We start from the raw sequence: 13,944 nt of genomic DNA, 5'->3' as shown, positions 1-13,944 counted from the left end.
ATAATTTACTAAGAAATAATAGTGACAAAAGTTACCTTTTTTTATAAATTATCACAAATATACTAATAAATAATATTGAAATTTATAATTTACTATCGATAATATTGTAAGTTTAGTGTATAATTTTCAAACTTACATTAACTAAATATTTGTTATTAAAATAAATCATTAAATAAGATTAAAGTCAAAAGCATTTTATAAATGTGTAGACTACAAAATAATTAAAGAAAACTTCAACATGGATTTATAGAAATTTTAAAGTGTAAAAAATATATAAAATTATTTAAAATATATTATTTTATCATACTATTTGTATTTTTTTTTTTACTATATATTGAATACTACATATAATTTATGTAAATAAATTAAATTAAATTAAAAAGAAAAAAACATGGTTTCAATTTATTTAAAATTAAAAATAGGCTAATATTAGTATAAATATAGCAGACTCAGTTTCTTTCTCTTTACCTATATTTGCACTTTTAATTAATTGTATTTATACAAAGTAGTGAGTTTATAATGCACTTTGTGAGTATTATTAAATAAAAATAATTTTTAAATTTATTATAATAAATATTCTATTATATTAAATTAAAATAAATGCTTAATATAAAAAAATCACTTGATGTAATAACAAATAGAATTAACTTCAAAAAGTTTTATAATTTGAGAAAAGTCCTAGCTTCATTTGAGAATTTATACTATAGACATTGATAAATAAATTTATTTTTTTTTTAAATTATCATTTTTTTTATCGTTATGATAATATCTTTTAGGATATCAAATTATATAATACATTTTAAGATTGTAAAAATTCAGAATCAAATTAAATTCAATGAAAATTATAAGAAAATCCAGCCTTACCAATAATATTTAAAAAAAATTACTTGATAGATAGTATATATCTTTCGTTCCATTCAAAAATATATTTTCTGCTCTTTCTTAAATTTTTTGCATAATATACAGATTTCAATATATATCTTAGAAGACTTAAAAGATGTTAATCCACATTTCAACACATTCAGTGCTTATTAAGAAGTATTTTAATCAAGTAAAAAATTTGTCTTTATTTAGCATATTCTTTTTAACTTGAACTTGCAGAATTTAACCTATTTCATAAATTTTCTTCAAAAGCTTAAAAAAAAATATTTAACGTGTCACAATTCTAAACTTTCACACAAGTCTAAATTACCATTTGGCTCACCATACAGTTGCAGTCATGATATATTCACTGGCCCTTGGCCCTTTACGAAGAAATTCTTTTGTTTATCAATCCCTATAGAGAAAAAATGTACGGCTGGACCCAATGAAGAAGTTCGGCAAGAACGTACATCGTATTCAAAAGCTTGTTTTCTGTCGTACACTTCGGTTTTGTAAGAGCCATATTTAAGTATTAATCAAACATGTTGACTGAAAATAACTATCAAGCAAACATTATTGAGTAAACTTATTTCCTTTTACAATTTAGCTTGAGTTGGGTTGTAAATATCCAATAGATTGGGGTTTATTACAGATAAAAATATCTGTCCTTGTATATTCCACACTAGCAGTTAATCAGTCTGTGCCACCAATGACAGAAAACAATAATAATAATAATTAAAAAAAAAAAAAAAACACCGATTCATTACATTTCTTGTAAAAAATTTAAATAAACAACAAAATATTAAACGTGAAGAAAGTAAAAAAACCAAACAAAAGATGAAGTGAGATTAAGTTCGGGAATAAAGATGTAAAACAATTGCTTGTTAATGAAAGTAATATGTACAAATAATAGCATGGTGTTCAATCCTTACTACTGCTCTCGGAGGTTTAGCCTATAAATTCTCTCACTGGCTAAACAAATAAAAGGGGAAGACCCGGACAACCTGTTACGAGATTGACGTTGATATTTTAGGCTTTTAGCTAGCTACGACAAACAAATCATCACCAAGTAATTAGATATTCAAGCCCAAGGGTAAGTTACTCTCTGGAGTGCCATATCAATTGTGATCCAAAGCAAGTGCTTAAAAAATTGATAAGTTACATGCAAGGAAACTCTGAAATCTGACGGTACAATGCGACCAACAATGCACTCCAAACCAACTTGAGCAACTTGAAGACTAAACATTGGAGATATTTTAAACCCAATGTATGACAGATCTGTCATCAAAAGCAAAAGAATAAAATAAGGCAGTGAAGATAAAAAATCAAACCATACTGCAACATCAATATGCACAAATGCAATTTTTCCATTACAACAAGAAAGAGGTTTGAAAGGTTTTGCTCCTCTTCCTCCTCTTATTTCAGAAAATTGATGTCCGTCAAATACTACTGAAATCTGAAATTACCATTTCAGCATCCTAAATTTTGTCTCCATCCCAAATATGTATTGGGTTATGAATGAAAATTATTGACAGGATATACAACCAAGACAATATAGTTTTCAATATGATGTCAGGTTTCATGATAAAATGAGATAGAATGTAACAATATTTACCTTCATTATGTTTCATTGTTGGAGATGACAAGTTTAACCCCTTCGGATATAAGGAGATGCAGAGCCAGATGACTGGGAAAGTGGCCTTTGGACAAAGGTATGGTTTAAGAGTTGAGCAGCAGTGGAACGTTCATCTGGATTAACTTTGAGACACTGCAGTATAAAATCCCGTGCATCTCTTGAAAGAGAATCTGGCACAGGCGGTGGCTCACCTCTTCCAATTCTAAACAATGCCTGCATCTGTTTTCCAAAGAGATACATTGAAGCTCAAAAGTCAAAATAGGAGACATGCAACCCCCACCCCCACACAGATAGAGAGAGATTGGAATTAAAATGAGAAGTAAAATTGCAAAAACTGAAAATCCCTACAGACGAGACAAGTGGGAACACGTGGAAAAATGGAGAATCATAGTTAGGTTATTTGAACACCCTGATCATAAGAATGGTAATGTGTGCATGTAGAAAGAATATGATACATACACATTCCAAATGAGAATATGGAATTTTGCCCGTTAGCATCTCCAACACAGTGCATCCCAGACTCCAAATATCAGCCGGAAGCCCGTAACCTTTATTTTTTCCTTTTACAACCTGCACATTAGAGCAGTAAAGCTTACTAAGAAATTACCACTAGCTATACCATTAAGAAATCAGAATGTATATCTCAAAATATGGATTTTCATTTTACAATTGCAAATTTTTTTCTTTGTACTTTTTGGGTGTGCTATGGAGACTGATGAGGCCCAGCAGCAGGTTCAAGGTTTCTAGTAAGGCAAAGGGATGTTTATTTTCATTCATGAAATTAATGAATTCTTAAAAATAAGGATACTACTGTTATTGGGATTAATTGTAATCACGTATTCTTTCATTTTATTCTTCTATATGTTTACCTAGTATCTTTAGATAGGTCATCATTGAAATCAATTTATCATTAATTTCCCTACTTTCCTCTATGTATTTGTAATTTTGTACAATTCCCTTGTGTAATAATTTTTTAATATTCAAGCTGCACACCACCATCACTAATCATATCCATCAATTTATTACATTGATCAAGATTTAGGGTGAATAAATTGGATATATGAAAAAGAGAAAAGGTGTTCAGTACAATAATTATGCTACTCAATCAAATGCAGAAACTTGTAATTATGCTTTACTCTGTGAGAACACTGCATGCAACAGAAACCAAGGAACAGAATACAAATACAGAGAAAAAAGAGACAATTACAGCAAGACTATCCTCACAGACCAAATACACCAGAGAAGAAACTCTGCCTAAACCTAAGCCAAAAGAGAAAAACAATGAGAATGCCAAGAGGTGTCCTCCCCTTCTGCCCCTCCCATTTATAACTAATCCCTGCCCTTTTTCGATAATAACAATTATGAAGAAAAAAGGAAAACATAATAGAATAAGAATTCATGTGCTCCCTTCTTAATTTACTATCTTATTTCTCCTAGTGTAGACTCTCCAAACATTATGCCCACTTCCCTCATCCAAAAGTTGGGCCCTATCATTGCCATCCCCTAGGACTAGTCTTCCACTCATGGTAGTTAAAATTGCATTTTTACACATACAATCATATGATTTTACATTTTTCTCATGCCACAACAATCCCAATCATACTCTCAACTCATTTAGATAAGATCAGTAGAATCATAAGATCGAACAATTTTTCCAATCCTACTCAAACCCATTTCTTTTGAAACAAACCAACAGATCTGACACATTTTTAGTTGATCCATTAGATTAAACTTTAACTCATTCATTTTAGCACTTTTCTACATTGTTTTTTTTTTTTTGTTTTTGCTCTTATGCTCACACAAGTTCTGAACCCCTCCTTGGTTTCTATACATCTGGATTTGGCACTATTCAGTTCCTTTGCTTCTGGGTTGTACACTTGGTTTGTTTTCTTGTGTGTTCGACCACTCCATGCTTTTGTTCAGTGGCTACACTATTTGGAACCTTGGATTCAAGTTTCTGATCTCTGCTAAGTTACACCCATCTAATCCATTTAGCTATATATAAATGTCTTTAAGTGGGAAAGAAGCTGCTAGGGAGGGTAATGAGTTCAGGCACTGCTAGAGTTGGAAACAGCTAGGATGATTCTGCTGGCAGGGTTTTTGAATTTGGAATTGTTGACTTATAAGTTTGTGGCTGTTAGTAATTTAAGGTTATTTTGCCTAATTTTTATTAATTTTTACGCAGATATATGAATTCAATTATCATTTTGCATTTTTTGAAGGATCTTATGATCCATGATTACACGATTTATGTATTTTCCTAACCTCTCCAATCCTAAGTAGGATTTCAAGTTTAACTATCTTGGTGCTTGCTAAAGATGTAGTGTACCATATATGGAGAGATGACAGGATGAGGGCTATTGGTAGTAAGAATATAGTTACAATAGGTTTGAGCACAAATAGAACTGGGGGTCTAGCTTATTCTGTTTCACTGTCCAACAGTAGTTTTAAATAAGGTAGTTAAATTTGAGATCTAAGGGAGAGAGAAACATGTAAATCGGAAGATCGTAACATGGAATGTAAGATCTTGCTGCAAATATAAAATTATATTTAAATAAATATATACACATATAAAATGCCATAAATAAGAAAAGTAACCTTAAAATCATAAATACATCTAACAGAACTTAATTATAAATATATGTCACAATCCACGAAAATTATAACCTATAAAAAGATGGACTTTTACTTATTTAAATAATATAAATTTTCATACAAAAAAAGGAGCATTTTTTTACAATAACTATGTCTAAGCTTACACAGCCTCACCCACACCTTGCAAAATGTAGACAAATTGCTGGCCCAAAAATAAAAGGACCAGAAACATGAAACTAAAAAAAATCAGATACAAAGATGCAGAATACAAAACAAAAAGGAATCAAATACAAGTGAGAAAAGAGAAGAGAGAGCCTGGTATTCAAACAGCTTGATGCGCTGTTGAACAGAGAAGATGAAACAAGTGACAACCAACAACCAGTACCCAATTGCAAGACAAACTCATAGGCACAACAACCAACACCCAAGTGCAAGTCCAACTTGCAGGTGCAGCTAACCAGCACTGAAGAAACAGAGGCAGAGAAGAGAACCCAGTACCGACCTAGTTGCGCTCGCATGCAGATTTGAAGGAAAAAGAGCAGAAAAATAACCAAGACATTTGGGTATTGGTTATCAAAAAAGTTTGTTTTTTTTTAAATCAGGTTCATTTTCAGCATGATTTTACAAGTATGATTGTGTGAACCCAACGATCTTACAAAATTGTCAAACCCTAGGATTGGTATCGCTCAGCATGAAGAAAATTGTAAGTTCATATGATCTTACAAGTATAATCACAACTTTGACTACCATGGCAAGCACAACCACCTTATCAATCCCATCAGGTTGATGAATTCTTAATCAGCATCTTATTTCAAGTTTCAACATGTGTATACAAAAATAACCAATGGCCTGCTATTCAGGTAGCCTTGGAACCTGAGAAGCCAAGCATTCAAACATCTCTGCACTCCCAGCCGCTGAGTCTGCTGCATCAGCATTCAGCACTGCTAAACGTGCATAGGGGTTCTGCATGTTCAAATCTCTGAAATGCTCGTAGAGAGCATCCTTTAGTTTTTCCCATGAAAGCCCAAGATCTGCCTCCCAATGTAAAGCAAACCAGTGCACTGCATGACTTTCCATGAACACCAGACCACTCAGACTCTTAACTCGGTGAGTATTCAAAACCTGAAAGTAAGTTTCAGCTCAAGTCAACCACCCATGCAGATCTGTTCCATTGCACAAAAGTGATTGCACCTTGTTTACCACCATTCAAAGGTTAACCAACCCCATAAATCAAGAAGTTCCCAAGGTGTCATTGTCATCTGTGCCAACAGCAATCCTCCCTAAGCTACATCACATCCACTGTTTCACTTCAGCAGAGTTATATGTTCTCCTGTCACTTTGGCCTCTACCATGGCTTTTACAGCCAGCCTTTTGAATTAGTGTTCTGCAACACAGTTACAGAATGTTGCAACTCTTGAAATTTAGTTTCAAGAGCTGAAGAAACCCTGGCTTCCTTGGCATCTACTTTGGAGACCAAGGTATTCAGCAGGTCGGAGCAATAATAGAAACCAAGTAACAGAAAAGTGTAACTTGTATTATTTGAAAAAGAGAAATAAGAGAGAACTACCGCAATACTATAGCCTCCCCTCACAGAGCAAGTGTTTCATAGAGAAGAAACTATCTGCCTGAGCCTAAGCAGAAAGAGGAAAACAATGAAAATGCCAAGAGGTGCGCTTTCCTTCCACACCTCCCCCGTCCCCTCTATAACTAATTCCCACCAGTTTCAGGTATAACAATCATGCAGAAAAAATAGGCAAACATAATACATCACGTGCTCCCTTCCTATTCCACTTTCTTATTCTCCTAGTATAGACTCTCCAAACTTTAGAGCCATTCCTCTGATCCTCAAGTTGGGCACTGTCATATTATATTACATCTCGGGTCCATGCACCCCTCCAAAGTTTCATTTTTCAGCTTTTCTAATAACCATATTACAAAATATACCCAATGTTACATAATTGATTTTGTATGGTAGGATTTCCATAAGAACCATCGATTCAAGGTGGGATGCCCAATAACTTCACAGATGAGCAAGCAAGCATTTAGAGCACAGTTTATAAATGTATGACAATTTAATTTCATTTAATATGTCCATGGCTGAAGAAAAGCATAAAATCAAGCTAAAACCATGGATCAACAAACTTAATTATTGACTGTTAAAGAAATTACAAGAAGTGAGAAACAACTGTCTACTCCATTAAGAAATATGTTAACTCATAATTCAATAATTCTATTCAGAAGATAAAACTGAAAGCAAACCTCTGGGGCCATCCAGTATGCTGTTCCTTTGCATGATTTAACATCATTCAATTTGGTCGCCTGAAAAAAATAGATATAAAGCATTATCAGGAAGCAGAAAAGGTAAACAATTATAAAATTTTGACAGAAACAAAAGAAAGAGGGGCATAGACAAAGAAAGGTCACCTTTGCCAATCCAAAATCTGCAAGCTTAACAGATCCATTTGCATCCACCAAAATATTTGCACATTTAATATCCCTGTAATGCAGGCAGGAATACAGAAAACAATTTGTTACAGAAATTACAAGCTCGTTGCACAAGCCAAAAAAAGTTCTCTAGCTACTAAAATTTCCAACATCAAAACCCTCATGTGAAATGTATGGTTTATGTAGCTCAAGATCCAAAGCCAAAAGGAACTGTTCATCATACTCAACATCTGGAGCTTAAATACTTTTTTTCCTAGGGTTCATTCTCAACTATCCTTCTGGATTTGGTGAACCATTCAACCTTTTAAGCTTATCTTAGTCCAATGTTAACAAAAACTATTTTCTCTTCTAAGAAAATCCACATTCAACAATATCTTAGTCCATGGTGTGGCGGTTTTGATGCATCCCATTAGAGGTATGGCGTGGTGTGTCGGATTTTGTGGCGGCACCATGGTAGCCGTTATGCCATGGCAGAAACGGCGGCCATGGCGGAAATAGGGCGTTTTTGGTAGAAAATGGGTTTTTTTTTTTTGTTTTTGTAAATTTGGCCAGCAACCTGACCCAGTCCAGACAACCCAACCCTAAAGTTAAAGGTTTTTTTCGTCTCTTCTCCCCACGATCTCACTCTCTCTCTCTCTGCTCTCTGCTGATCTCTCTCTCTCTCTCCCCTAAGATCTCTCTCTCTTCTGTTCTGCTGGACTGCTCGGGTTGTTCTGGGGAAAGGAACCCTTTTCTGTTTTTTTTAAAATGCACTGTTTTGATTATTTTTAAGGGTAGAAAGGTCATTTACCCTTGATAAAACATATATTTCATCTTCCTCCACACTCTTCCTCTCTGCACGAAAAGTTGAAACCTCAACATAGCAGTTTCTCCCATCCTCACCAACCCACCCACTTCATTTCGCCGGAAAAATCAGTTTTTTTGGCAACATCTGCTTTTCTGTTTGACGGAGAAATCAGCTTTTCCAGCATCTATTTTGCTTTTCTGTTTGAGCTCTATTTTACTATTCAATGATCATTCTTGCTTTCTGTTTTGCTATTCATACTCTCTTTTGCTGTTCAAGCTCTGTTTAGCATTTCTTGTTTAATATAACATCCATGCTGCAATGTTTCTCTTTTACACTGTTACTTGGAATGATGATGATGCAGTCTTGAGAATTTCTTGAGCATTTATATTAAATCTGTGACCTATATTATTTTTTATATGTTTTATTATATCTACCATAAATCTGCTATAATCTGCCGTAGCAGCCACCATAATTTTATAGCAATTTTTTTGGTTTCCGCCATGAGCTGCCATTCGTCATTGATAACATTCTGCCCTACACAATACAAATACTAGGATATGTATTGATTACCGTTAAAAGGTTTTTGTTTGGGGCAAGAAAAGGATAGCAAGGACAATAATTGGCTGAGAAATCCCTTTCTTCCTGTATACTTTTCTTCTTTCCACTCCTCTCTACTACTCTCCAATATATGGACCTGTTCACAGTCCCACAGAGAATGGATCCTCACATGCAAATTTTTGCAAGACCTTGTCATGTGAAAATTTTGCTCCCTCTCTCTCTCAATATTATTTTACAAATTTTGAGCACACTTCACCTATTTAATGTATATCCAGAGACATGACACAATTTGACGTGACAAGGTCGTGAAAATTTCACAAGAGAGTCCATTCACATCCTTAAAAACATGTAAAATGCACTCCATGCAATGAAAATGAAGAAATTTTTGCCCAAAACAACACTCTAATAACAAGAAGAAAAAGTAACACACTAAAAAATTTACTTTCAAAGGATAATTTGATTGCAATTATGAGACAGAAAATGAAAGTTTCTTTTATGCAAGGAGAGCAAGAACCATAGACATGACTCTTGTCTGAGACTACTCGAAAACCAAAAGTGGTCTATGGCACAAAGAAAAGCAAGATTAACTAAATAAATAAATTGATCACCTGTGAACAATATTTCGATCATGAAGATATTTTAAACCATGTAAAATCTGTCTTGTATAGGCAGATACTTGAGAATCTCGAAGATTATATATCTGGTAGAGGTCTCGAAGGGAACCTTTGGTTACAAACTCAAGAAAGATATACAGATTTGATTCATCCTGCAATAAACAACATGCAGAATGTAAGTTTAAGTTATAGGATGAAATTACAAGCTATACAAAACCAATAGAGCAAGAGAAGCTAAACTTGTTTGTAGCTGACAAAATCTAAATAGAGCCATACTATTGCAGCATAACTAATGAAAATAATTGATAAAATCCTAAATTATACAAAGTTTTGACCAGCAACACAAAACCCATGTTGGTTCCTAATTTGTATGCTAACAATTTAAAATTGAAAACCAGTACCTACCTCAAACTCCACATTATGTTCAGTTATTTATCACTCTGTATTGCACTCGTGCACAAAACACCCTGGCAGTTGAACAAAATGCAGGAAAAGTAATCTCACTTTGAATTACATACGGTACTAAGTTGGATCCAAAAATATTAGATGATAAAACTCTCTCACCCAGAATAAAAAGTTTAGAATGATCTTAATTTTATCATCGGGGAAGTCCATAATATTACAAAAATGATTTAGTTCCTGACTCTGAGGTGGTCTGATTTTTCCCATTCTTAGTTACATTTGCAGTTTTGTGTATCCTCTGTGACATCAGACTACATTTTATGGCCTACAATGATATCAACTAAATATAAAATGTCAAGCAAATACACTCATTTTCCATTCAGAAGGGTAGGCACTGTCAAGCACATATTCTAATACTGACTCCTGACTCAACCTACAAGTTGTCTACCAGTACCATACTGAAAGCATCTATTAACATGTTTTTGATTTATGAGAACCAATTACGTTTAACACGATTAGAGATGGAAACTTTCCACATGGATTGTAAACAAGAAAAAATCAATTGAACATAAAAGGGCAAAGAAGAAAAGTACCATTTCAGTGCCAAAGTATTGAACTATATTCTCATGTTCAAACTGACTCAAAAGAGCAATTTCCTGAGAGGGAGGAAGAATCACAGTGAGAGAAAGAAATATAGAGGGAAGAGTATTAAGGATAAGGTAAATAGATTGACAGAATTATTCAACTTTAAAAAAATTATAAGATACTGCAAAAGACAGCATATTATTTAGGTAAGATAGCCTTCTCTTTTCATTAAAGGGTCTTCATGAATGAAAAGTAAAATATGAAGAAATTACAAAGCAATTAGAAAGAGCAATCATGTCTCACCTGTTCCAGTTGATATACACTTTGCTTTCCCTGATTCCCTTGATCAAGCAGTGAAACTTCTTTTACAGCAAAAAAGAATCCATCTCTATAGTGGTAGAAGATATAAAATAATTAACCAAAAAAAAAAAAAAAAAACACCAGTAGTTAGCACTTGAGAAAAAGCACCATAATAGGTTCAAACATCAAACGAAAAATATTAGATGACTATTTCACTAAGTGGCCAAATGAACAACAGAAGATTACTCATATAATGCTTGAATGCATTTCCCAATCAGGTCGAGCAGCAGAACATATACATTTTTAGCAGTCACAGGCTCATCTATATTCTATACATATATAAAAGCAAGCTTTTATCTCCAATCTTGAATGACTACTATTTGGTCCACTTCTTCGTACTTCTCTCTCTCTTCAACTAAAATATATAATATTCAATTATCATACGTTTAAATATAACATCACAATATAAATATAATATTAAAATATAACAATAAAATATTATTAATGATTAAATAATTAAAGATTTTACTATAATATAAAAAAAATTATTAAATCAATAATCAAAAAATTTTATTATATATTTCTTTAAACATAAGATAAACTTTTTTTATTTTAAATTTTTATGCAAGAGAGAAGATAGTCCTTTAAATATTTTAAATATATTTATTTCATTTATAGTTAATGCATTTTTATATTATAGAGTTAACTTTATGACCATTTTAAGAATCAAATATCAAATAATTTGTGAGTATAATTTTGATGTATTATCGATATAAATTTTTCTACACTATCAATGAATTAGAACATATAATAGATACAATTTTTAAATAATTATTATAAAAACCAATCATTTGCTAATATGATAATTTGTAACTAGATAATAATATTAAAAATATTTTATCCTATCAATAAATTTTTTATTGAATTTATAATTTATTAATAAAATATATTTTTAAAAATTAATTAACAATAAAATTATATTTCTATAAAATTTTATTATTAATTACATAAATAAAATTAATTATATATAGCTGCGCCAGGGAATTAAATCTAGTAACAGTTTGACCAAAACCTCCAATAGGCCAATTCACAGGCTGCATACTAAAGGAAAACCAAAACCCATAAAGAACCATCAAATATAAAGAATCCAGAATATTTGGCAAAGAAAAAAGTTATAACTTATAGCAAGATCATTCCCTTCAAATCTAGGATTTTTGTATTATGAACAAAACAAACAACCCAGTATGCAAAGGCATAAGCCCAACACATGAAAGTTGAAACAAAGGAAGGCACTCATCATACTCTGTCAGCAGATTATTGACCAAAAGTACTAACGAGTTCAGAAGCCCTTGTGCTCCTACTCTATCCAAAATTACACTATTTTAAAAGGAAATAAAAGGATTGATCATATTATTTAACGTTCAAAATATTTTCCCAACAACCTCAGTTTTGCTTCAGTAGACAAACTGCAAAAGTAGCATAATTAGTTCAACGAACATTGGCCGGTTGAGAGAGAAGAGAAGAGAGGGAGAACGGAGAGGGATTGAGAGAGAAGAGAGGGACAGCATCATTTTCGCTTAATCAAATCTAAATTCGCTAAACTGCGAGCTGCAGTTTCTTGTAAATTGCAGAGGATCCGTTTCTCCAGCAAAACTCTTAAACTAGCCCTCCCAATTTCCCGACACTGACATTCAATACCACAGTATCCTATCCTATACTAAGGATTTAATAAATCCCCTCATACATGACATATGAGAGAGAAAGACATAAGAATAATATTGACGGACAGACCCTGCACAAAAAATGATAAGCCCTACTGTAATGGCTTTTGGGCCTTCATTTCTCAAAACACAAAATTGTCATGCTATTCCCTAACACACATGGGATCCGAATCCCAATCCTAACAAACTTCTCCCATTATAGGAAACCAAAAACACCACACAATCAAAAAGTAAAGACACAAGAAGGGTTATTAATAATGCTAATAATAGAAAGAAAAAAATAACAAGTGAAGTGAACAGGATGAAAGCATCACTTACTCAGAAATCCCTTCATAGACAGAACCAAACGAACCACGCCCCAAAAGATGGCCCTTCTGCCAGTTACCAGGAGTAATAACACGCTTGATCCTCCCATTTGGAGATATATTATTGGACCTGGGATCCGTAGTAGTACTAGAAGAATCATCTTCATTCGACGTAGTAAACGAACACGACCCCGAAAACTCACCAACAATCTCTGCATACCTCGCCGCATTTTCCTCCTCCTCCTCCTCCTCTTCTTCTTCTTCTTCTTCTTCTTTCTCTTCCTCTTCCTTCTCTTCTCGTCCACCATCATCCGAACCACCCAACTCCACGTAACTCCCCTTCCCTCCTTCCCCTTTCGGAGCAAAATCCCTCAACAAATCCCACGTGGAACACGTGCTATCCACCACCGAAACCCTAATCCCCGGCGGCGGCTTAAGCATCGGAGGCCGAAAACCCTTAATCCCACCGCCACCGTTGCAACAACCACTAGTCTCCGCCGGAACACACTCATCAAAACCCCTAACCGGAACCCTAGCCTCAACCTCACACTCCGTCACTCCAACTTCCTCCTTCTCCTTCACTTCTCCGTCGAAATCGCCGTGCTTCAGCCGCGGCAAGATGTCGGACGAGGACCGAACCTTCATGGCCTCCCACGCCGCCGCCGGAATGGTGAAGTCCTCCAGGCCGGAGAGCCCGAGGCTCTGGCAAATCCGGTCGAACTCGCCCTCCACACCTTCGATTCGGAAGCTGGTTCGATCGTAGAAGTCCATGGATCGCGTGTAGAGCAACGACGAGTCGTGTGACGACGTAGACGACGACGATCCAGCGTCGTATTCGAAGTGTTTGGCAGCGTTTCGACGCTCTAGCTTGGGTTGTTTTCTTCGCGTCTTGGTCTTGGGATCCATGGTGCTCTTCGGGGATTGGTTTCTATGGGCGAATATTCGAGGTAGGTGATTCATGGTTAACAATATCCATCTAAAAGCGGCGTCGGATTTGGAAGACGCGGGTTTGTGTTTGTGTTGTTGTGGTTTTGCTTTGGTTTGAGAGTGTAGAATAGAAGCTTGGAGAGGAGAGGGAGAGGGCAAGGGAGTTGAAAAAAAAAACGAATGAAGAAAGACTGCGTAAGAGCTGGTA

General features: G+C 34.3%; 1 protein-coding gene across 1 annotated transcript; it reads right to left on the bottom strand.

Moving 5' to 3' along the window:
* Positions 1–1,681: 1,681 nt before the first annotated feature.
* LOC113846709 (mitogen-activated protein kinase kinase kinase 1) lies at positions 1,682–13,944 on the bottom strand. Its single transcript, XM_027475271.1, has 9 exons — positions 12,823–13,944; positions 10,787–10,871; positions 10,492–10,554; positions 9,491–9,648; positions 7,517–7,589; positions 7,352–7,411; positions 2,957–3,067; positions 2,477–2,716; positions 1,682–2,139 (listed from the first exon to the last, which is right to left on the bottom strand). The coding sequence occupies exons 1-8, from the start codon at positions 13,767–13,769 to the stop codon at positions 2,510–2,512; spliced, it is 1,704 nt and encodes a 567-aa protein (XP_027331072.1). The 5' UTR covers positions 13,770–13,944; the 3' UTR covers positions 1,682–2,139; positions 2,477–2,509.

The sequence above is a fragment of the Abrus precatorius genome, unplaced genomic scaffold (genome assembly GCF_003935025.1).
Source record: "Abrus precatorius isolate BTA unplaced genomic scaffold, Abrus_2018 Scaffold8, whole genome shotgun sequence".
Taxonomy (NCBI): domain Eukaryota; kingdom Viridiplantae; phylum Streptophyta; class Magnoliopsida; order Fabales; family Fabaceae; genus Abrus; species Abrus precatorius.
This window is presented reverse-complemented; position numbering and strand designations above follow the sequence as displayed.

Coding starts and splice junctions, on each gene's coding strand:
- LOC113846709 (XM_027475271.1), bottom strand. CDS start 13,769: ATGAATCACCTACCTCGAATATTCGCCCATAGAAACCAATCCCCGAAG. Junction 9,649..10,491: donor AATACTTTGGCACTGAAATG/GTACTTTTCTTC, acceptor TGTTTATTGCAG/GATGAATCAAATCTGTATAT. Junction 2,717..2,956: donor CATATTCTCATTTGGAATGT/GTATGTATCATA, acceptor TTTGGAAAACAG/ATGCAGGCATTGTTTAGAAT.